General features: G+C 47.1%; 1 protein-coding gene across 2 annotated transcripts; it reads right to left on the reverse strand.

Moving 5' to 3' along the window:
• Positions 1–547: 547 nt before the first annotated feature.
• On the reverse strand, positions 548–25,031 carry cxxc4 (CXXC finger 4). Of its 2 annotated transcripts, XM_076031865.1 has the most exons (4): positions 24,410–25,031; positions 22,116–22,358; positions 21,419–21,503; positions 548–641 (listed from the first exon to the last, which is right to left on the reverse strand). In XM_076031865.1, the coding sequence occupies exons 2-4, from the start codon at positions 22,241–22,243 to the stop codon at positions 597–599; spliced, it is 258 nt and encodes an 85-aa protein (XP_075887980.1). In that variant the 5' UTR covers positions 22,244–22,358; positions 24,410–25,031; the 3' UTR covers positions 548–596. The 2 variants fall into 2 exon arrangements, with proteins under 2 accessions (XP_075887980.1, XP_075887971.1); XM_076031856.1 differs by having other exon boundaries at positions 21,419–22,358; positions 24,410–25,019.

A 25,031-nucleotide genomic window follows, 5' to 3' on the forward strand; every position in this document is an offset into this window, starting at 1 on the left:
TGTGTATATGTGTGTGTGTGTGTGTGTGTGTGTGTGTGTGTGTGTGTGTGTGTGTGTGTGTGTGTGTGTGTGTACATGATAATATCGGATAAAATAACAGTCAACCAAACTTGAAAGTTAATCAACAGAATAGATTATTGCTCCAGAGTAAAGTAAGCTGTGGCGCCTCGTCGATCCCATGTGGCCTCCTCCTGTTTGACGGGTTCATTGTGACTGTACGATTGTCTGTTTTGAGTCCTTTACATAGGGCTGGCTGTCAACCTACAGCCACAACACTGAAAACACATTCATAGACACCAAAAATATACATTATGATACTGTCAAAAGGTACAATAATTACACAGTAAAAGGAAATTACAGAGTTAAAACAACACCATTTTTTGTTTTTGTTTATCTTCTTGTCCGTCCGTCCGTCCGTCCCTCCGTCCGTCTGTCCGTCCGTCCACTCGTCTCCCCTCAGCCGCCCACTAGCACGTTGGGCGTGTTGGGTTCTGTGAACCCGTCAAAAGCTCCTGGCAGAGAGTCAAAAGTCCCGTCCACCCACCCGCCCACCCGCACGTCCGCCCGTCTTTCCTCTGGATGGGGGGGCGTCCACTCTAGAAGAACCACCGGAAGGCTTCGCCGCTGCTCACCGGCGTCCTCTGCAGGAGACAAAATGTGAAGGACACGCTTTAATCTGCAGGTTGACATTTTCACCACAGTTCAACTTTATGCACGGGGGCCACATTTTGACAACCACTTTGGCCAACCCCGGTTCAACCAAAGTGCTTTTTCCCAGCGGAAGCGTGGAGCGGAGGGGGGACACATCACACTCCGGGGAGGGACGGTAAAGACAAATAGTAAAACCACCGCAAAAGCACATGAAGTAATCGTAAAAGTACAGGCAGAGACTTTGGAGAGAGAACTTTCTTGACGCCAAGGCCAAATAGAGAGGAAAAAAATAGGGCCTTCAACGATGATTCGATTGCTTCTGCTTCGCGACGTCAAGCTATTCGCTTGATCTCAGTTCTCGGAGCCAAGTCATCCGCATAAGACGGTCCGACCCGTTAACGGTTTTCAAAGAGAGCGACAATGATATTTCAAAATCAAGCCGCTAGCGAAGCGGGGGAGTCGGAAGAGGGAACACAGATGTGTAATGGCTCCTCTTTTCTCTTGGCTGTGAGAAGGTGAGCAGCTGAATCTGGAACCAGCTGCAGGTACTGAATAGACAGCCTCGGTCGCGACACTCAGCCACATTCAGAGAGGAATAATCAAGGCGCGCGCCACCTTCCCCTAAATCTCCAGGATGATGTGCTTCCATTCTGCGGACGCGTTCATGAGTTACACACACACACACACACACACACACACACACACACACACACACACACAAACACACACACACACACACACACACACCGAGGAGCTGATAAATAATAAGAGCAGCGCCAGGTTCTGGTTAGCAGCGGTTCGAGACGGCGCGGACATTAAGTTAAGTAAAAACCCAGAAGGGGCACTTAAAACGGCCATAAAACACAGCCGGCGCACCGAGTATTTCATCAAAGAGTCAGCCAAGGTGATTACATCCTCGCCCCACCCACACCCAAATAATCATTACGCCGGATGAAATATTCAATACAAATTCCCAAGAAGCAACAATGAGGCATTTAATTACTGTGGGTCGAGCTGCAGTGAGGGGGAACAGTGCATCATTTCAATTTCAGCCCGGCGCCAGCGACCGCCCCTCCCCCGCTTCTTCTTCCCTCCCCCTGCCCCACCTCCTCCCCCTCCTCCGCCTTCCTCTCCCCTCAACCTCGACGGCGGAGTGACAGCCTCTTGCTTCCAGAACTCATTTGGAAGTCAAAGACGTGAAGAAAAAAACTGGAATTTCGCTCCAATCCCCACGACCAATTAGTGCATTTTTTTGATAATTTTTTTTCTCTCACCCCCACCCTCACCGCCACTGTTGACAAGGGAAGAAATGGTGCATAATCACAACTAAAATCACTTTAATCCCCCACCAGGGCGAGTTGACATTTTAATACCGGGTGTCATCTGCGGCTCCCTCGGGGCCCAATGAGAGGTTTTTTAGCACAGCCGTGTGGGGCTGTGCACTGCTCTGACGTAAACACGGCTTACAGTCCACGGTTACGGCCAGGTTTATCAACCATCCACACCACTAATTAAAGCGATCACCTTCCAACAAAGCCACGAGGGCTTCTGTCGTTCTGAGATAAAGGTCATCGTCATTGAAAGGATGGCGTGGTTTCTTCTGCGTCACCTGAGTCTTTCCAGTTTTGGATGTTCACATTCCTTCCAAGGAAACCAATCACAGCCGCACTCACACTGAAAGAAACAATGACTTCCATATTTTCGAGTCAACTGCGAAGGAAATTTGGAGTTATGAATAAAACGCTTTTAAGGGGATGACATGCACCTTATGATTTCCGTCCTCTTATAAAGAGATTCACTTTAAAGATTTCTGCATATGAAATTATTTTTTCGACAAAATATTCGGCCCACAAGTGAAAGCTTCTCATTAAACGACACTTTCTAAGTCCGTGACTGCCTTAAAGACATTTCGCACAGTGAATCTCCCTTTTTTCCTAATCTCATTCTTCCAGGAAAGGACCAGGAAAGTTAGATGTTCTTTGGTGAACAGTGTTGAAAATGCCGGAGAGGCTGTAGAGCGACAGCAGGTGGCAGACACAGCGGACGTTTTTGCTCTTTTGGTTCAGGACCTTGTCAGAAATTTGTCAAAAATATTTTGATAAACTGGAGCCAATCAAAAACACTGGATTGTTTTTGCAAGTATTGAATTCATCTAGTTTGTGTTTACTTTTTGTCTTTCCATTTGCACATCGCTGCACATGCAACATCCATCCATCCGTCCATCCATCTATCAATCTATCACAACTTACAATGCACACTTCTGGACACTGAGGCACACTACACTACAGTTAAAAGTAATTAAAAATAACATATTTTTTCATGATAAATTCAAATTTTAAACTCATTGTGCATCACTCTTTGTTTTTTGATTTTAGAAGTCAAGCATAACCCAAAACTTGTGCCTTTAATTTTTTTTTTTTATATATTAAACGTATCTGGCTTTAATTAAAAATGTCAGCTTGTTGAGTCTTGCTGATCTGATCCACTCAACACCCTGTTGGTGTCAAGGTGTTGGTTCTTTGAATCATATTAGTTGGAAAAAGGGAGCCTGTTGATAAAGGTGGCAATGCTTGTTTCATTATTGTGATTCATTTATTTATTTACTTTAGTCATCATGCACATCTTCAGCCTCATTTCTTTTTCTCCCCCCATCCAGGAGACCCAGACCAATGAGTCATATTAGTCCATAAAACACAGACATCTGGTATTTGTTTTGAACACAAATGAGAATCAAGTTTAGGAGGCACAATTCAATTTGCTGCATCAACTGCAAAAAACTGATCAACAAAATAAGAAATGTTTGGAACAAAATGTTGGAACAAATGATGTATATACATATATATACATATATATGTACATATATGCAAATTATGCTAAATATAAACCTATTGACTCTTCTTACCGGCACGACAGTTGAATTGTATATCAGGACTGCGCTAGACTGCATGGCTTTAACTCAAAGTGCACCTGATAACCTGTTACATGTTTGAATGTCTCTTGACACAAATCCTGCAGCCTGACGTATATTTCACTGAAGAAGTAAAAGTCAATATGAGCCACTGAGGGGATCTGTTGACGGTCCCCAAAAACCAAACCAATAATCTTGTAGATAATGCGTCTGTCGTAGCTCTCACTCGAGTCCCCTTGATGAGACGCAGGGAGGAAATATGTCAAACACACATTTCAAACGCCGTATATATTTAGCGTGCACGTCTCCACTCAGCGCTCGTACATCGACGACCTTCCGCCTCGCTCATTGCCGCCTTGGACTGGAGCGTGCGTGGCGCGAGGCGGAGGGCGGCGAACGGGGAGGTGAGAATGTTTATCTTAATCCATATTCTCACATTGATCAGCCCTCGGTGGAAGTGCGGCTCGCCAGAGACAATAATGACCCTGATCTGGCCACTCGGCATGTCTCTGTTTTGTTAAGTTTCCTGTTATCGATCCGCCGGGGCTCTTGAGTGCTGCTTGGATTCACTCCCAGGGCCTCCTCGCCTCGGCACACTGCAGTGACCAGGCACAAAGAAGGCTCAATTAGCACAGCCCTGAGTCGCCTGCACCGCCTCCCCCTCCACCTCCTCCCCCACCCCCCGTCCACCTGCACGCGCCTTCAAAATCACTCTATCAGGAGCAGGGAAGAAAAGACACGTGTGAGTGGCGACCATGGATGCATTATAAGAACTGGACTGGCAATTGTGTTTTTCTCCCCAGTGGTGACTTGAGGTACTGCAAGCAAAAAACCCATGTGGCCCAAAAAGCATTTTCCCCCCATAGGACGCCTGTAAACGCCTGTAAAACTGCCACCTGAAATGCAGTTCATAACAAATATTTCTATTGTGGAGTTTTAAATCATTGAGTTTTAATCCTTACAAAGGCCAGAAAATGGCCAGAAAAGAGTTTATTCCCCGCATGAAGTCAGGACATTAGGGCATGATGGGAAGTGACACTTCCCACTACTTCACGTGCTCTATAAGGCTGCATTATGCGGAACTAACCTGGAACCCCAAAAACTTTTCGGCGTACGCACTAGCGAACCAGCAACTCCATTCAAATGAATGGGCCGCCATGTTGGATCCCGGGGGGGTCTCGGTGGTGACCAACACAAAGGACGACCTGACGAGGCGTCGGGGGGAGGGGTGAAAGCAGGAGAATGGTTAGGGTTGATGACGCTACGTCGAGGGGAGTTTTCATGAGGTTTCACCTCAGATCAAGACGCCTTGGCGGCGGCTCTGCAGCGGAGCGTGCATAACAAGCTGAGCCACGGCGACGCACGCCAGGAAAGACAATTTCCCGCTCTGGCAGCGAACGCTCACCGACTGGAGGAAGGAAGGAAGGAAGGAAGGAAGGAAGGAAGGAAGGAAGGCGGGAAAAACGTCGGTGCGGACCTCAAATTAACCCCGCCACGCCACGCCGCACCGTGCTGCCGCGGCGGCAGGCAGGCAGCGCCATTGTGAGACGTCTGCCAGTGGCTTTTGGCGATAAGGACGCCGTAAAACTGACATGTGGTGGAATAATTCTCCGCCGATTCCGCCGAGGCGTTCCGCGAGGTCTCCGGGCAGCCGAGGCGGCGGCGCTCTGTGATCCTAACTCAAGCTGGCAGGTGCAGTTAATGCCGGAGCCACGTCGCCGGGGCTGATTGAGAGGGGGAGAGGGGGTAGGGTGGTGGTGGGGGGAGGGGTAGCGGCGGTGAAATACGGCGCTGGCGAGGACGGGACACTGAATCATAATCAGGCTGCTTCTATAAAAAGGCTCCTGCAGGAGAAGCAGAAAAGCGTCGGTAAGCGTTGCGTTTAAGGCCCCCCTGATCTCTCTCTCTCTCTCTCTCTCTCTCTCTCTCTCTCTCTCTCTGTCTCTCTCTCTCTCTCTCACCTCGCAAAACAATAAAAACAAAAACAGAGCTCGTGGGCCGCAACCCCCCCACACCTTCCTTCACCCCCGGGGCCAGGCCTCCTCCTTCGCCTGTGCCTTTGCCCTCCTGCAGCCTTCAGTGTCACACCGCAGCCCCGGAGATAAACCGCTCGCGACTGCGAGGATGATAATGGGCGACGCCGCGGCGCCTCAAAATTCAATCAGCGGCGGGACGTCAATGCGGATGAGCGTAAAAGTGAAATATGTTTGCCCGCGCGCGTTAAGAGACGGTGCCGGGCGCAGGACTCGCGCCGAAAACAACGACGGGCGATAAAGGGCACCGATGAGATGAGAGGCGGGAGGGTGGAGAGGAGGGGCGGGGGGGGCGGGGGTGGGTGAAAATCAAGGGGGGGGAGGAAAAAAAATGAAAATGATGCGTCTCTGCTACTCAGCCCGCTGCTGCTGCCGCCGCCACGATCCCACTGGCATTCCAAGCAGGCCGGCTTTAACCACAGACTGTGAATAAATTACCCTTTTGAACTCGGGGTGATTGCAAATGTGCCCCGGTTTCTCTTGAGACATGTCTGGCACTAACCCTCGGCTCTGTGCTCCCAGCCAGCCTTGTCACAGAACCCCCAACCCATCGCTCGCACCAGCACACGCACAGGCACACGCACACGCACACGCACACGCACACGCACATCGTCGATTTTTTTTAATTCAACATTTTTTTTTTGCAGGGACAAATTCCATCAAGCTCTGTTTTTTTTTCGTCAAGGAATTCTCGTGAATTTCCTCTCTACTTTTTTTTGGTGGGGGGGGGGGTGTTCAAGATGAGAATGTACCCTGGAAAAAGAAAAAAACGTAGAGGCAGCAAAAAAAAAAAAAATCCCTCTGAGAAGAAATGGAACAGATAGACGAGAGATGAAGAGAGTTGGGGGGGGGGGGGGGGGGTAGCGGAAAGGGGAGAAATCTCAGGGAGAAGAGACGGTGGTGTGCACCATGAGGGGTGGATGGAGTGGCAGCCTGTGGGACTGCGCTGATGTGTTTCAGAATGCTCATTATAACACGTGGCCCATACATTACCCTGGCAATGGCCATAATTTATTAACTTGCTGACAGAGAAGCAGGTCACTTTTCATAAGTGCACATCTCTGTGCACTACAGGAAGTAAAAAAAAAAAATATATATATATATGTATATATACATATATATATATATATATACATATATATATATATGTATATATATATATATATATATGTATATATATATATATGTATATATATATATATATATATACATATATATATGTATATATATATATATATATACATATATATATATATATATGTATGTATATATATATATATATATATATATGTATATATATATATATATATATATATATATATATATATATATATATATATTTATATATACATATACATACATACATACATATGTGTATATATATATATATATATATATGTATAAATATATATATGTACACACCAACGTCACCATCAGCCTCTCGACACGCTCCAACCACAGCAGCCAACACTGCCTCTACTGTCTGGGAGCCAGAGTCACTTTCTAAACAGGCATAATCATGTGCACATTTCTGGGGGGGGGAATTTGTGTGCAAAGTCTGAATTTACCAGCCTGTGTGTGTGTGTGTGTGTGTGTGTGTGTGTGTGTGTGTTTTCAGCCAACAGCGCCCAGCAAACCTCAAATTAACCCGAGGGCTACGGGTCAGATAAGTTATTATCTCAATTAGATAATTATTTGTTCCAGATTACACAACCTTGTCTTCTTCCAGGCGGCGGGCTAGTGGAGACCGCACGAGGACGAGGCAGCCAGGATAAAGAATGTTTCTGCGCTGCACGGAAAGCCGTTGGGAGGCGGCCAAAAAAAAACCAACAAAAAACAAAAAACCTGGAGCTGATCTCTGGGTCCAAGAAAGAGGGACTGGAGGGGGTTTGGTGCGGGCGGAGAGCAGGAAGGTGGGGGTGGGATCCGGCAATGCAGCCAGCCTTAACTGATGCGTTATATATTGCCTGCCACTTTATTCTGCGGGAATATTGGGGCGTTGCCAAGCTCAAACCTGGAAGGTAGAGCAATCCATCACCTGCACGCGTCTGGGTTGGTGGGTGGGAGGTGGGAGGTGGGTGGTGGGTGGTTTGGGGGGGCGGGGTAGGAATCTCATCTCGGTGCTTGCAGCCGTTACCGTAGCAAAGCCAATGACGCGACTGAAAAGCTAGCGTTGTGCCATGGATGGGTCATCGCCACGGTAGACCACAGACAACCAGTTTGGCTCCCAGCACCAAAATCACCCCATTGTAAGAGCTTCTTCATTCTGCTTCTGCCTGAATATTACATAAGGATCTATTTGTAATATTAATATAAAAATATATTTGTAAAAAAAAAAAAAAGCAAAGTATGTTTATCTGTGCCAATAAAATGTTGTTTCTTTCTTTATTTGGTTGTTTGTTTTTTGGCTATGATAATTTTTTTTTTAGCTTTGTGGTCTTAACAGGAAGATTTTTTTTGCTTTTATTTGTTATTTTTTGAGGGGGGTCAATTTCCTTTAAAGTGGACGCGGAATGAAACAAAATGGAAATATATATGTTGAGATGTGAAATGTTCACACTGGCTGTGGCCTGCCGTGAAAGCAAGACTGAAAAAAAAATTACTGGTGACAATCCCACTTAGAATTTCTATTGAATTAATAATGAACTTAATTAAACATTGAAGTGTATAATTTATTCCTCTTTTTTGCTGTTGTGTCAGCATTTTATCCCTTTGCCAATCCGGAACGTGAGGTCTGGCACAAGGTTGACAATAACTTTACATCGTCGACCTTTTGCAGCATTTCAACTCTTTCGCGGCAGAGATCAAATCTTGAGACATTCGCAAACCAACACACGCACAACCAACCAGGGCGCAGCCTTCACCAGCGTTCCAGGAGCTCGGCCACATTCTGCAGCAGGCAGCCGGCCGAGCAAATCAAGCTAAGTGTGTTGCAAACATTTGTGAGTAATGAGGAATTTAAGAGTTTTTTTTTTTTTTTTTGTTATACGCTGACTAGGCATGTGTGAACAGAGAGGTATTGGGGGGTTGGTGGTTTAGAATGTATGATGGTGTGCTTAAGAGGCAGGGTGGCCACAGAGGGGAGATTAGGCTGAGGGGCAGCGAAGGAAAACCAAATCCATCTCCATCTCAGAAACATCCTAAAGCAGATTACTTACTCCAGCGGGTGAGGACGGAGGAGAGGGGGAAGCGGGGGAGGGGGTAGAGAGTAGCGGGAGGGAGGGAGAGCGCAAGCAATTAGCATGGATGAAATCCTGGCACAGTCCTCTGACTTGATATTTGACCTTCTGCAGCAGTCGTGCCAAATATTGCCCGAGCACTGCAGACGGACCATATGGCAAAGTGCTGCTGGAGGCTGAGTGCACTGCGACGCGAAGCCTCTGTATGCTAATGGCGGAATGTAATTACACCGCCGTATTCCTGCAGGACGTATATTTCACCGGCCGCCCGCCCGCCCGCCCGCCCGCCGCAGCGAGGCGCTCGCCAAAACCTCGGAGAACCTCCAGAAATGCACCTTTATCAAACAGCCGGCGAGCGTGAAATGGGAAAAGGCCCAGTAAAACTGGGGCAGCGACACAGTGTGTCACAGGCGGCGACCGTCAGGGGGCAAAACGGTGCCCCTGCAGTCAGTCACATGTTAGTGCCGGTGCCGAAACAGGCTGCTAAGCAGAGTGACATCATCGCGTGTCCCAACCAAAACCCGCCAAATGTTGGGTTTCCACGCAACTTCAACTCCTGAAAACAGAAACACAATCAGACTGAATCACCTGACAAGCTGAATGGGAAGTCTCATGAAGGCGTTCGGTTTATTTCATTCTTATTCTGAGAGTCTTTTTGACGAAACAAAATAAACAAAAATAATTTGGAATGGAGAGGCCCTTTCAAAATAAAAGTGATACCACACCGCACCATGACAGAGTGGGGAAAAACCCTTCATTTAATGTAGAAAAAAACGTCCGATGCAGATGATGTTGTCAACTTATTCAATAACCGTGACAATCCAATTGGAATTGGAATTGTGGATGAGTGACCATATTGCTTTTTAAATGTGCAAATACTAAGATTGTTTTACGCATTGTCCAGTCAAAACTAAAAACTTGCTCTACAGTGGAGCAAATAACTACTGATGTTTCCCCACACATCAGTATTCGTCTCACATTAAGGCCATTACAAACCGGACGCGTCGTAAATAAACAACACCAAAGTGCGGATGTTTGTGGACGATTCATTTTTGCGTCAAAACTATTCAGGCACGGCCCCCGACGCAATTTAGCCTCATTTCAGCCGAGGGTTCGCCGCTAAAAGTAACTGCCGGCTGCAGGAGTCGTCGTTGTTCTCTGACTCCGGTAGCGACAAAGAAGCTGCCGTCAGGGAGACGGAGGGAGTTTCGCCTCCGCATACAGGAGCTCAAATTATATCATGATTGGTCCCGAATGTGGTTTCGGATGTCAATGGGACATTATGAGGAGCTTTCGGCCCGTCAGGGGGAGAGAAGGACAGATAACCTGAGCCCATTGACCCCAAACAGCACCTGGACGTTTGTCTGAGGTGAATTGGGACATATTATAATATATATAATATACAAGCTGCGTCCATCTGGCTGATGCTTTCACGGCATTGCAGAAGTGGTGATAACAATCGAACTTGAAGCCGATAGAAAACGCAGCGCTTTCTTTCTGGTGATGGAAAATTTGTCCGTAATCGCTAATTAAACGAAACGCAATCCAAAAGAAAATAAAAACCATCTGAATTAATTGCAAGGAGAAAAAAAAACCCAACGCACTGAGAGTGTGATGGGTCTTTAGTGAACAGTCACGATGAGGGAAAAAAAAATACAGAGGAAACACAGAGTGGTCTTGCCTCAGAAACAAATTCTGTGAAACGAATTAGGAATTTCCAGAAAAAAATGGAGGAAAAATAAAAAAACATCATCAGCAGAAAATCTTTCCCAGCCTTTAACGCTGAGTAAAACTCCACACTGAGCTGAGAGGGAGGGATGGCGGGAGGGGAGCGAGGGAGAGATATCAGGCGACCGGGACGCCTCCTTTCATTTATCATTTGAAGAAAAAAGCCCTGAACCGCACAGACAGAGGCGGAGCCGACCCTTGTGGGAAGAGCGCGAGGCGGCGCCCCCCCCGGGTCAGAGGCTGCGCAGCCCCGCGGCTGCCTTCACCTCCCCGCGACTAAGTGCCGCAGTGCCGGCCTCCATTTCAATTAGCTTTCACCCGGGCCAGGCTATTTTACACAGCGCCGCTGCCGCCAGCTCTCCTATGTGGGTCTGGCGCTTGGGGTGTGGGAGGAAGGGATGGGGGTTGGGTGAGGCAGAGAGAGAGAGAGAGAGAGAGAGAGAGAGAGAGAGAGAGAGAGAGAGAGAGAAAGCAGACGGATGCAGCGGCGAGGTCAATTGAACTCGGAGGAGGGGGGTTGCTGCAGGAAGCGACTCAGGGTAGGAGGGAGGGAGGATGGATGGGGGGGTGGATGCATAGTGGGGGGGGGGGATGCGCAGGCCCCTCGGAGCGTGCACATACCTGAGGAATGTGTCCTGGAAATCCCCTCCCCTCTCCGGGGGCCGGAGCGGCAGAAGGCCCTGGGAGCAGCAGACGCCAGCGAGCGAGCGCCACCCGGGCGCCGTGTGGGCGTAACGAGGCGAGGGCTCGCCAAGGCTCGGCGAGGCAGCGCGCCGTCGGCGCCGTGAAAATGTTAAATTGAAATGCAAAGCGGAGCGGCCGGCCGCCCGCCTTGTTGTGTTTTTTTCCCCTCTTCTTAAGAGCAGATTTTTCGGCATCTGTGCGGGATCCCTCGAAAAACTTGCGAGGTCTGCGACGCAAAGCTCCGCATATATTTACTGTAAATCGAGGCGGTATTTAGGTTATGCCTGGAAAACGCAGCGCGGCTGAAGTGGGAGCTCTAATTGCGCTCGTATAATGGAGGCTGCGGTCGGGTACGTCTGCGCCAGCGTGGAAAAACACAGATTACCAGTCAGGGAGTGAGTGATATATATATTATTAAAGGTGTCACCTTAAAGTTACAGGATCTATGAGCCGAAGCGGATGCATGCCCAGGCTTACCAAACTGCACCTGGAGGCATTTTGGGTGTTATTACGGGTCAAAAATGGAAAAAATTCCATTGAGAGTTTTTCCATGTATGTGCATCATCCTTTTGGGTGTTTCTTTCTGAGGGAAAACCCCTTCAACCTGCCAGTCTTTGCTGTGCTCTTGGGCATCTTGAAGGCGTGGGCGAGTGTAATTGTCGGGCCACTTTATCCACAAAATCCAGCCTCATTACGTCCCCGAAGAGCGGATTTCAAACTTCAGTGCCAAACAAAACCAAATCTCATTGGCACTGCTGTCTGTTCCTCTGCGAGACATTGTCTCATCACTTCCTGTTGGCTTATTTCTAAGGCTTTGCATTTGTCTATTTGTCTGTGAAATTCACTAATCGGAGAAGAAGACCACTGAGTTTCAGATACACCTCTGTTTTGTCTTTCCTTTATGATGTACGTGTGAGCGTTATTGAATTACCTTCCCAAGAGGCGTTTAAGTTCAAGTCTTGTGCAGTGCCTGGAATCTTTGGTGATAACCACTTAATTGTCCAATATATTTATTCATTTATTTATTTATTTTACTCTATCACTAATCTTAACCAAACGGATTATGCGCTAAGACCCGTGAAGCGAAGTCATGTGATGTTGCCGTTTCCACCAGCAGGTCTAAATCTCGTCGAATGCAGATGGTGTTTAACGGCACGTGAAAAGCCCTTAATGCATGAAATGGCACGGGAAATGATGCACCGTCGGTGCAGAATCACACAAAAGCACGCTCAAACCAGCCAATCATAAAGTCTACGAGCAGCACGGCCGATAGAGGTGAGAAGCTCTGAGGGTGTTTATTCAATGAAAATTAAAATACTGAAAAAGCAGGATTTGAGATTCAGAAAAATATATTTTGAAAAATGTAAAATTATATATTTTTTAAAATATTTTGTTTGATTTAAATGTCACTCTGAGGCTGAAATTGCCATAAACAATAGATTAAAAAGGGGTCACCAGTCACTCCCTGTGTGAGTCTTTCCTGCAGCATCGTTTACTGCAACATAGATAGTTCACCCCAAATTTGACCTCTTAAGGAGTTACTACCGTCTTATTGGACAGGCACAATTCCTCCTAATGCCAGTCTGGTGGCCATTGATGTAACATGTCTCCATCCTGCTAGTGCCATGTCATGTGGAAGATTCAGGAGTCAAATTTGCATTGACATTTTCAGCTAAAAAGCTTGCAAAGGGCCCACTGTAAGCTATAACCTTTACAGTGGGTGAGAAATAAGGCAATAACAACTTACACCCAGGACATCCTATGGATTCAGACAATGGTCCAAAAGAGACTAAAAACCCCAGCAGCTACACGATACATGAGCTACATGTTTACATGTCCTGTTCTTATTAGTGTTCCTCTTTTGGTTCTTTTTGTGTGGAAATACTGAATCACTGAATCACTGTGTTTGCTGGACACTCAAATGACATCACACAAGCAGATTTCTTTTCTACTCATTTCTTTTTTAATTTATTTGTCATGAGACTTTTAATTGTGAAATAGGTCAACAGTCTTTCAAGTTCGGGCTAACAATCGCTGTATTCTAACTTAAGTGGCATTCAATAAAAATGAAAATTATTTTGTAAATAAAAGTTCAGTATTAATCAAACAAATCAAATACTGAATACATGTTAACCTTCACTAATATTAACCAAATACCATAACTGTCCAAAATGACATGCACACGTATTGATGCAATTGCAGCTATCATACTTATTGTGGTAAAGTTTAATTATGTGTTAACCCAACACAGGAACCGGTTGGACCATAGCGACTTGTTCTCATACCGCTGGGCTGATTTTAAAGCAGGATCAGTATCTACCACACCACACATCTCCAACACACATGTCAACTGGTAAACACGCACTAATGCTGTTACGTACACCGTAATGGGCAATCTAAGGCTGTGCATCATGTCTCTCATTCTGTTTCAGAGAATTCTGAGGTACACGTGCACTAACACCCAGAGAGAGAAGACGACCAACAGGAGGGAGGGTCATCAAGTTGAATTTATTAGACCGCAATTCCGCCTCAACCGACCTAAAGTGAATAACAGAGAAAAGCTCTGAGGCGAAACCTGACAAGGGTATAAAAACAAAAAACAAAAAACAAAAAAAAAAAACAACAACTCAAAAACAAAACAAAATGAAAAACAGCAGCATCATCAGCAGGAGAAACGCGGCGAGCGACGTAATGTGCAGTATTTAAGAGCGGCTTCTGCCGAGCGAGGCCCCCCCGCTGCTCTGTCATTCCCGCTCTGCGCTGATCTGACGCGGAAAAAGCGCTCGCACTTTGTCAAAACACAGCTTGCGCCCCGGCGTAGATTGAAATCATTTCTCCACTCAAATGAGCGCCACGCAGACAAAAACGCATCTCTTAAGGTGGCGACGGCGCACCCGCAGCGGCTCATAGGTTTATCAGCGGCCGAGAAGGACAAAAGCAGGCTCCTCCCGTCGAGGATGAAAATATCCACCTGATGACATCAACCACCGCATCATAAATCCGATCCTCTGCCTCCAGGCCACAAACCGACTTCACGCCTCCATGACACTCTCTAACCCCGGGGTTTCTATCAGAAAAAAACCCCTTGAAATATCTTTCTGGGCATGGTGTCAGACGCTCGCCATGAAATATTCATCATGCGAGAGCGAAGCCACAATAGAGGCGGCGGCGTGCGGGGATTTGACTTGCAGAGGCTGAGACGCTTAAACCATGCTGACCAATTTCTCCCATCAGTTGCCACTCGCAAATTGACTTTGACGTTACCTGGCCGTGGAAAAAAAGGGCCGTCCGTCATTTCAGCCTTTTAACCCATGGATGGGATTGCATTTCTACGGCCGCATATATTACACAGCGTCTCTTTTTCCAGCTGCAATGAGATTTACATTGATTGGAAACAGACTTTTATTTTCATTCTGAAACTTGCTTGGACTGGCGTCGCAACGCGCTGGAATTTGCATAGTTAAATGATCATTCTGCTGTTTTTTTTTTTGTTTTTTTTTAATGCGTCGCGCAGGTGGAGACTCCAGTCGCTCCATGTGGGATCTAGACTTTCATAATAAAACGCTTGCACTTGCATTAAAATGGCCTCTTAAGCGACTGTGCGTTTATTTTGAAACGTTGGAGCCAGAGGTGTGACAGAGATAGAGGGAGCCACTCTGGCCAAACCGAGGCAGCTATTGTGAACTAGCAGAGCTTTTGCACCTGTATGTGAAGCTCTTGGCGCCTTGTGTCAGCCGCCAAACACCTCAGTGTCAGCTGCCGCTGCTGCCTCCAGGGAAATATGGACTTTTGAGCAGGAGGGCGTCGTAAATTATGCACAGGCATATAAGGGTGACTCCGCGACCTACCGCTGCTGACGTAGCAGCAACGTCTCGCCACGCCCAACGCATGAAGGCGATGTGATCTTTCTATTGTTGGGAAACTAAAAACTTCTCGGCCTGACGTTTGCAGGGCCCACATAAACCGAACAGTTTGAAACTAAGAAACTATGGTCAAGACAACAGCAAATAAGATGCATGCAAGAAATGAACCAAAGCTAGTCACAGCTAGCTAACCTTAACTAGCCTTAACTGCCTGTACCCGCTGATGTGTTATGTGTTGTCCACTTGTTAACAAAATAAAAGCCACGACCAAAAAATAAAACTTGGTCCTCCACATTTTCCCCCATGTGTTTAAAATGAAAAACAATTAGGTCCTGCAACAACCATTAAAATGGTCTAATACTCAAGGCTATAAAGGGTATAAATCTTATTTTTTAATTTTTGCTTGCATACTCTCTAACCACTGAACTCTAATGACGATAAAAGCATTTGCAATAGAGTAATTATTATAAATATATATTTTTTCTGATTGCATCCAGTCTTCAGTCTTACAATAGCATAAGATTTGAGATTTTCCCTGCACACATTTTGGCTGGTAGCTATACTGTTGTGTAGAAAATCTTTACTTTGTCTATTCAGTCAAATCTTCAAAAAATAAAAAAATAAAAAAGTAAACTGTAAATCCACCCTTACAGCCCAGTCCTGTTTTAATAGGAATGTAATACAATACAATGGCTGATGAGGAATCCGTCTCAAGGCACTGAACTGATGCAAAACGATTTTTTAAATACCTGATTAAAAACATGGAACAAAAACATCACCAATTCACTGTTGTTCTGTCGCACAACACCCAATCAGGTATTCCAGAAAAAAAAACAAAAACAACAAAAACAACAAAACTGCTGCGGTGTTCAGCCAAACTACGAAACGTGTCCCGGCATCAGAACGGGTCAAGATCACGTTTACGTACACGGAGGGACAAATAAACGGCTGGCAACCTCAACGCCTCAATCTGGTGACGCCTTCGGTCGACGGCCCCCTTTTCTCACACTTTTCACGGCGGCTCCCGGTAATGACGAGATACCTTTTAACTTCTCAGCCAGAGTCGGCATCAATTATTTATTCTCATCTGTTTAAAATTTAAAGTGCCACACATTAACGTCCTGCTGCACCTGCTCTTCCACGCTGTCCACCCCTCCGCCAGGCTGCTGTCTAACACCCGCCCCCCCACAACCCATCATCCTCCCCTCCCCTTCCCTCCCCTCCCCTCCCAACTCTCTCTCTCGCTGCTGCCGCTATAATAGAGACAATGAGTTCTCTTTCACCACTGAACCAGGAATGTTAAATCAAACGGGGGCGGAGGAGGCGGCAGACCACGTAATGTAAGGGCACCGTCCAGATGCCTCCAATTACGCCTCGGCCCCCTAATTGGTGGCGGTGGCCAAAAAAAAAGAGAAAAAAAAACCCCAATGAATTCTTTAGGAGGGGGGGGGGGGGCGGTGCAGCGGCGGCGGCGGCGGCGGCGTCCTGGAGGAGCGCGCATGGTCTCCGCAAATGGAAGCTGACAGAAAATCCACACGGCACGGCCAATCCAGGGGAAAAAAGGGCATGACAATGAACGAGGGGACCCGGCGCTCTCAAGGAGCCCAGGGTGGCTCACAGGGACGACGGGTATAATTAAGCGCTCCGCATCGAGGTTCACATGGCAAAATCCTATTGTCTTGACGGGAGCTTAAGGTTGCCCTTTAGGTTGAGATGCGCTGGCAGAATTTTTTTTTCAACCTCCCCCACCCCTCCCCACTCACCCCCTTCCTCTCAACACACGCGCTCTCGGACCTTCTGCAAACCAAATTAATCTGCAGTTTTAAAGCTTGATTAAATCCAGTGAGTCAGAGATCCGCCAATCTAAAGGCCCCCCCGCCCCCAGGCTTTCCCTCCCTGGTTTGTACCCCCCGCCACCACCACCATCACCCCCATCCTCATAATTCTTTACCCCTTCTCCTTTTGCCCACGGAGATTGGCTGGCAGCACTCAGCGTTATCTCCAGGGAGGCAAAAGGTTGGGGGAGGAGGGGCGCGGGCGGGCGGGGTGAAGGCCACAGATTTGTCCTTATCTATTCTGAGCACACCTAAAACAAATTAGACCTGGCTGCCGTTGCTTATTTCGGCTCCCGCGCTCTCATTAAGGCACTGAATCCCAGCTATTTTCCTCAAGGTCCTGCTTCCCTCCACATCGGGCCTTGTCTTTTATCACAATAGCAAAAGGTTTCTAGGCAGCCGCGCCACCTTTTCATCTCTCCCATTTCATGTGGGCCCAACCGTATCAACGGCGCACAAAGACCAGAGGGGGCGCGGGACAGAAAGAAGGGCCTGATTCCTGCCCCTGAATTGGCGATGCTCTTTGACATGTGCTAATTGAAGGAATCTGTTGAGTTTGGATTTTTTTTGTTTTGTTTTTTGCCTTTTTACATTTTTCTTGAACCCTACTCTGCTGCTTTGCATCAGTGGCTAAAATTAAAAATGGAAATGAAAATACAGAGGTGGTGTCAAGTTCACACTGTTAATTTGGAATAAATTCATAATTGCTACCATAAAATCCAAAAACCAGTGTGTGATTTCCAAAGGATGTTGGTGTTTAAATGAATTTAAAGGAGAGTTCAACATTTTGACAAATATGCCTCTTAGACCGTATAAAAATATAAAAACAATAACATGATAATAGTGCAACATTACAAGATGGGAGTGTATCCATAATGCAGAGCCGGAACTACATTCCAGACATAACAACTGGGCGGAGGGATTTCAAAAGCGCACGTTTCATAAGCTACCCTCATCATCAAAACAATACATTTGTTGAGAGGAAGCCAATGTGTGGTCATGGCGAACATTGTGGGGTATGGTGATGATTTCTTTACTAACCAAGACCCAGAACCTCATTTATTTGAATCATATAATTAACTAAATGTAACTAATGCAAGTAATGGCATGAATAAAGATTTTATGTTATCAAAAGTGCAAAACCTGGGATAAATTAAATAGATAAGAAAAAAACAAAAACAAAACAAAAAACCTGAAGAAAGCTAAATGATAAGTCCAATCCTACTTTGAGACATAAAAAATAACTGTTTACTCTGATTACTATTTTGGTTACTCTAGTATTCTTCTTGGTTCATATTGATAGACCAGCAAACTTTCCTCACTTTGTGCTATGGATGAAACATAATCATCGAAGTGACAAACACCTTCCACACACACACGATACTTCAACGACCAGTCGTGGAAGCAGCACAAGCCGCAGGGCAAAGACTCTCCCCGGGGCTGGGCTGCTTTTTTTGGTTCGGATCCCCGCAGAAATAAAAGCAAAGTTGGGAGGTAAACAGAGGTGGGGAACCAGCCTGCCCACATTGTGGTATTATTGCATTTGAAAGTTAATGAAGGACCTTTGAGCCATAGGAGCTCAAGCAACGCAAAGGTAACTGCTCAGGAAATGTTAGGTTAGATGAGATTCCTACGGCAGACTAATCCATCCTGGTGCCTGAGAGGAACGCAGAGACACAGAGAGAGGAAGAGAGAGGGGGGTGGGGGGGCCATGTGCCGCCGAACAGCACGGCGGTGACACAGGGCAATTCTCTAGGGCCTTGCATTAGCGCGCTAAATTAAAGGGGGTATTAGATTAAATTGGCTCTCCGATTTCAGGGGTGTGAGTAAAATTCTGATTTGCATTTTCCACCGCTGCTTAAGATATAATTAGTTCAGGGTGATTCCCATGTGGAAAACACTGACAGCCAAATCTAACTGGCTTCCAGTAGCACATCTTCCCTTCCGAGGAAGAAAAGATACACCCGTCTCGGCGGCGGCTTGGATGGCGCTTTGCATCTGCAGCATTTAGGTTTTCGGGTGAATCTCATCGAATTCAGGGAGCGGCGTTTGCGTGCACGCGTGCGTGTGTTCAAGCTGCTGATTGCGTGTAAGAATAGTAAGTAAGTAATGCAGCTGTAAATTCTCCACGTAAAAGTCGCTCCGGCGGCTGATTCGCAACACTTCTCCATCAAATCCGGCTCAAGTGTCCACGACCATTAACGTCATCGACGGGAGTGGAGGGGTAAAAAAAAAAACAACAACAAAAAAAAAAAATGGTTGGTCTAAGCAGGAGCGCAGCATCACACCCTTAATGCGCCTTTAAACTCAAAGCCATTTCCGTAGCAGGAGGTTGCACCTGTAATTACAGATGCCGAGTCAAAAATAACAATTACTGACGGAGAGGGCCATAATATGAATTACAGAAGTGGCTGAGGGAGCTCTTCAACGCATGTGGGGATTTGTTTAGGGGAGTTGGGGGGTGTTCACACCCTTGGTAATTCTAACCGTCTTTTGCAAATGGATGTTTTCCAAAAAGTCTGTCCTACCCATGCATTATGGATGCGCGGCACGCTTCCTGGACACCTGTTTGAGACACCTGTTAGTACATAATATATGGACTTGACATTAAATGAGCTTCCGATTGCAACTTCTTTTGGCGCGCGCCCGTCCACGACAGAACGTCGTCAGAGAGAAGTTTATATCCCAACTTTATGAGAAGTTCATATCGTCTGAGTCTCATACCAAACTCACTCCCACTTGCGTCAGTTGGCTGTAATTGCACGCTTCGCTTTTCATAGGGCAGGTGAGTTACAGTGAGGATGTTACTTCCCTGCACTGTGAATCTCATTTTGTTCAGAGAGTTTTCAAAATCAAGCTCCCTTTCGCCCCATTCGTGGTCTACACTATTCATAAGAAAACCCTTTATTGATTGGGAACAACTTGACACCACCTATGTGCATTTGCAGTTCATGCCTCGACACGATTTCAACGTTTTTAACTATATCAAGATGATTTTTTTTTATTCGCAATCTGTGTGTGAATGTGGGAAAAGCTAAAGCATGAATAAAACTGCATAAAGATGTTTGCACGATTTGTGTCTAAACAACAATGATTCCGGGTTAAAGGTCTGTATTTGGATCTTGTATTTTTTCAAAAATGATCAAAACACACAAAAGGTTGAAGTAGCAAGACCGTTTGTGAATACAATTGAAATACAGCAAGATCTGGTTTTGCAGGAAAGCTGCACTCTCCACCAAGAAGTGAGACACGACAATGAACGTCGGCGGTCCGCAGTCAAGTTTCAGAGTTTGCATTCAATCACTATCTTGACCTCTTTTGTAGCCATTTTCAAAAAGGACAAAACCACAGTACATAGCATGAGGAAAAAAACACACCAGCTTGAATATAACTTGAATTATTGGTGAGAAAAAAAACACAAAATCTGGAGGGAAAAAACAACGCAGGTCTAATCAGGAAGGTGGCAAAATGATGCTGCAATCAACAAATCAATTCAACAGAGGAGGTAATACTTCATAATTAACCTCTTCTTTCCTGCCTGCGTAACAACTTGGGGTTAATTAACGGGCGAATGGTCTGGCCTACAGGCTGCACTTAGCGGTGACTCACCCGAGCAGGCTCATCGTCTCACGTCAGAGGAGAAAATTCTCTGCGCGAGGGGAGCCGCCGTCTGCATTTTCACATCCAATCCCGCCTTCGCCTGTGATTACCAAATGTCAGCGGCAAAATAAATCAATTACGACAAACGCTGCGCCCCGATTTGTCCCCTAATCAAGCCTCTGGCTGATTACGGGGGGCTGGTGGGCGAGCGAGTGTTTAGCGTGTTTCTGTTTCCTATCTGCCGCCGTTTAGCGTTGCCGCTCCCACCTCGGTCCGCACCACGGCTTTAATTGATCCATAATCGAGAATGATGAAACAATGATTTCACCTCAGCCTCCATTTGACGCAAACGTTCAATTCATGGGGGGGAGAGAAGGGGCGGGGGCTCAGCAGCAGGGGTGCCGAGCGTGTGCCCCCCCCCTACCCCCCGCCCCGGACCCCCTCCCCACGCTCAACTTGGGGGGATGTTTTGAGAAACACCGTCAGCAGCCCGGCCATCACTCTCGCCATCTCTTGGTGGTCAGGGGGCTGAGGCTTTGTGGGATATTGATTCTCCCCATCCAGAGACGGTTTCCATAATTGGTTAAAATGACCGGGTGCGGAGAGGGATGGCTCTCTGCTGAAAACCATTTCCCAGCCTCGCTTGGAGCCGCGCCAAGCTCGGGGGTTGTTCGGATGCGTTCCAGCCCCAGCCTGACTGGCAGCAATTAGGGGTGTCTGAGCCAAGCTCAGCTTGCGCTCCACACAAACACCCCTAATTACTGCCAATTAGGCTAGGCGGGTAGGCAGATTTGAGAAGCCGGGGGGATGTTCAGGCATGGGTGGGCATGGAAACAATTTTCAAGGGCTTAGAACGTGACTGGATGAAAAGGTTAATGCTTTGGAGTGCGAGGGGGGATAATAACAAAAGAAGGGGAGGCAGAGCCCCGGTTCTCACCTCCAGCGACGAGCCGGGCTTCTTCTTCAGCTCCTCGCATTTCCTAAATTTGCAGATCTGGTGGCCCGTTTTGCGGTTCCGACAACTGCTGCAGACACCACAGTTGATTAGCCGCCGGCAGGGTGCACAGACCCCACACCTTTTCCTTTTCTTCTTCGCTGGGTTTCCACTGGATACCGAGGAATTATTCTGTGGGCAGTCTGCCAGATTGGCAATTTGAAACGCACTGTCTGTAACGGCTGCTGAGGCTGCGGGGGAGTGAAGGGCTGTCATGACGATGACCCCAGGAGGTAATGAGATGCCCCCTAAAGCCGGGATAGCGGAAAAAGTTCCAACGCGTTCTGGGAGATTCATTATCTCTGCTTCAGCAGCGCCGCATTTCAGCTTGTTCATGCATTCTCCTGCTAAAGGTCTGCAGTGTTCGGGGGATAAGGTAGAGAGGAAATTATTATTTGCCATTTGCAGCGTCTCTGGCGGCACGCCAGGCTTCCCCGGCCTCTGGGAGTCATTTCTATGCATGCTGGTCCTATTAGGGTTTATTGCCGCTGATTTCCTCCCCCAGAGCATGGCGTTATCGCAGTTCCAAGGGGACATGCCAATTCGAGCGCTCGGAAAAATGGGCGTTGTGATGCGGGCAATCTTAGCAGTCTGTGGAAATGCCCCATTGGTTTTGTAAAAGTTTGCAAAAGACCTGTACCTTTCCATTTCTGCATTATAATCCAAGAGCTGGCTTAATCCACCGTCCGTAAGATTATCCTTCTGGAGGAGAGACAAGTCTGCGTTCTGTCCGTTTTCGATGCACAGCACATTGTTTAGGTTAGACATGGCTGAAGAATGGCTGTCAGAGTTTAGGGAGCTGAAGCGTGAGGTTACAGTGGCCTGGTCAAACTGCAGCTGCTTACCAACACTGTGCTACCATCTTGGGTTATCTTCTCCAGAGCTAAAAATTAAAATGAAAACAGAGAGACAATAGTTACGCACAAATGGTTGAAATGTTTGTACACAGTTTTTCTTCTTCTTTCTTTAAATTCTTGGGTTTTAGCCTTTCTGCGAGGACAAAACAGCCCCCTGGCTCACTTTTTACACTATGACACAGTTTAGTTTAAACTGGTGACAAAAACAGAACCATCGTAACACCACAGGAATTAGGTTACACATTCAGACTTAATGAGTTTGTGACATTTCAACTTGTTTTAATCTTGTTTAGACATCCTGTCTTTTCTAAACATTTTCAACAAAAGTCCAAAAAAACTGATTCACAGAATGTGATCCAGTGCATTCAGAGCAAATCCCCCACCGCCCACCCTCCCAAAAAAACAAAACAAAAACATTGAAATTGAAGCTTCAGCACAAAGTGTCAATATTTCCAAAAGGGGAAGAGCCTCAGCAGAAGAACATCCTCATATTCACGCCTGCGACAAAACAATGGGCTTTGGCTGCAAAACAGTCGTATATTTGCTCTAATCCTTTAATTTAAATCCCGTGCGACGATATTGGCCAAATAACAGTGGCACTCTGACTGTAAACACAACTCTCTCCAGCCTCGTGGGCACGCCTGGCCTTCATTCATGACCATCTCCCAGTCAATAACGGCATGGGTAGCCACCGCTCCATTTACATCCAACCACGCCAGCTACAGTGTGAGCTGCCTCAGGATGGGATGCCTGTTTGTGTACGTGAGTGTATAGGTGCGTGTGTGTGTGTGTGTGTGTGTGTGTGTGTGTGTGTGTGTGTGTGTGTGTGTGTGTTGTGGGGGGTGCTCTCCCTCTCCCTCTCTCTCTCTTCAGCCTGTCTGGATTTGGTTTCCACAGATAAAAGCCCATTAGACACATCTCCCCCTACTTCCATTACCTTTTTCTGGGCTTTCTCTCCTAATTGCCAAAGCCGATCCATTGCTGGAACACTAAAGCATTTCAAATCACTTCCATGGTGCTACCCCATGCAGTAGCTGTCTTGGGAAAAAAAATGAATTATAAATATGCCCACATGGAAGTGGAGACACCATTCTGGGCGGCATTATTTAAGTCCTGTAAATATTCCAGTGCATTTCCCCCAGTGGTAAATATTTCTCCGGACCTGAAAGCACCAGGCTGCTCAGACAATAGGCTGATGTGAGTGTGTTTACTATTTCTGTAGGAGCAAGCTTTAAGTTTGTTTCAGCACACTCTCACACACATAGCCACTCTGCTTTTTTCTGAGATTATCCTTTTTTTTGGGGGGGGGGGGGGGGCACATCATACTCATGGTATGGAGATTCAATATCGAAGTGCATCCAAATAAATCAAAACCAAAAAAAAAAAAAACGCAAAATAACAAAACGTCCTGCAGCCGCCGGTAAACAAAAACCTCCCCAGCTTAATGATCAGCCCTCCTCAGGGTCATTATTACTTAATCAATTCACCCCTGGAGTGGAATACGCAGCCCAAAGGCAATCAAGTCACGGACATTGATTTTTTTTCAGCCTGTAAACAAAGTTTAGAGAGACAGAAATGTTCAATACTTGACGTTGGTCTAGGGACGCAGAGGGGAGAGAGGCAGGAAACTGGGGGAAAGAAAAGTGCATTTGGAAAAAAAAGAAAAGCCACACGCCGCCACCGCCGATGACGAACCACTGCGCCGCCGCTGCGCCACGATGCCATTAATTACAGCCGGTCTGGTGTGTGTGTGTGTGTGTGTGTGTGTGTGTGTGGGAGAGAGACATCCAGATCAAAGGTCATGCATAGATAATCCACACAGGGGCGAGCTGGAGGGGCTACAGTGCACGGAAAATCCAGGGGAAATCAATGCACCTGGCAGCCACACACACACACCGACACAAAAGCATGCAATCGGATGGGTAAACACACACACAAACACACGACGACCGGACACACACACACACACACACACACACACACACACACACACACACACACACACACATACACACAGTGAGAGAGAGAGAGAGGGAGAGAGAGAGACGGAGGGAACGGGAGAGGGAGCATCACCTACCGGGTTCCTGTTGAGAAGAACTCCCAAGGTGCCACTAGCAGCCTGCGACCGCGCGACGGCACATTACTGCCAAGCGGCGCGCGAAGTGACGGGGTGGCGCGCGGAGGGTGGCGTGTGGGGTTGGTTGGGGAGGGGGGCTTGGGGGGGAAGGGGGGGACAAATAGAAGGCGAAGGCACGAGGGAGCAGGCGAGCGAGCGTGTGCGGTGCGCCTCTCTCTGTGCGGTGCAGTTTCAGAGCGTCGAAAACAAAAGGAGCATCTTCGTGGACTTTCTTTGTGACGCTGGCGACCCGCCGGACGACAAGAAGCTCGCAAAGTGCATCAAAAGCGCCTCCAAGCGCTCCCCACAAAAAAAACCCGCTCAAAGAGAGGCGGGCAGAAAGAAAGAAAGAATAAAAAGAGTAGATATGTCTCTGTCGGGGTTGAGAAGGTGCGAGGTTGATTCCCCTGCTCTGCTCCTCCTGCTCCGGATCCCGCGGCTGGTTAATGTGCGTCTGGCTGCTCGCTCCTGCTCCTGCTCCTGCTCCGCTCCGCTCCTGCTCAGCGCCCCGCGTCTCCTGTCGCTGCGTGTGGCTGATTGGTGCTGAGGTGAGGAAGCAGGGATGCGGACACCTACTGATCAT

This window comes from Nelusetta ayraudi, unplaced genomic scaffold (assembly GCF_046127955.1).
Source record: "Nelusetta ayraudi isolate G7.1 ecotype Tasmania unplaced genomic scaffold, CSIRO-AGI_Nayr_v1 ptg000004l, whole genome shotgun sequence".
NCBI classification, from domain to species: Eukaryota; Metazoa; Chordata; class Actinopteri; order Tetraodontiformes; family Monacanthidae; genus Nelusetta; species Nelusetta ayraudi.

Coding starts and splice junctions, on each gene's coding strand:
- cxxc4 (XM_076031856.1), bottom strand. CDS start 22,243: ATGTCTAACCTAAACAATGTGCTGTGCATCGAAAACGGACAGAACGCA. Junction 642..21,418: donor AGCCCGGCTCGTCGCTGGAG/GTGAGAACCGGG, acceptor TGTCTCCTGCAG/AGGACGCCGGTGAGCAGCGG.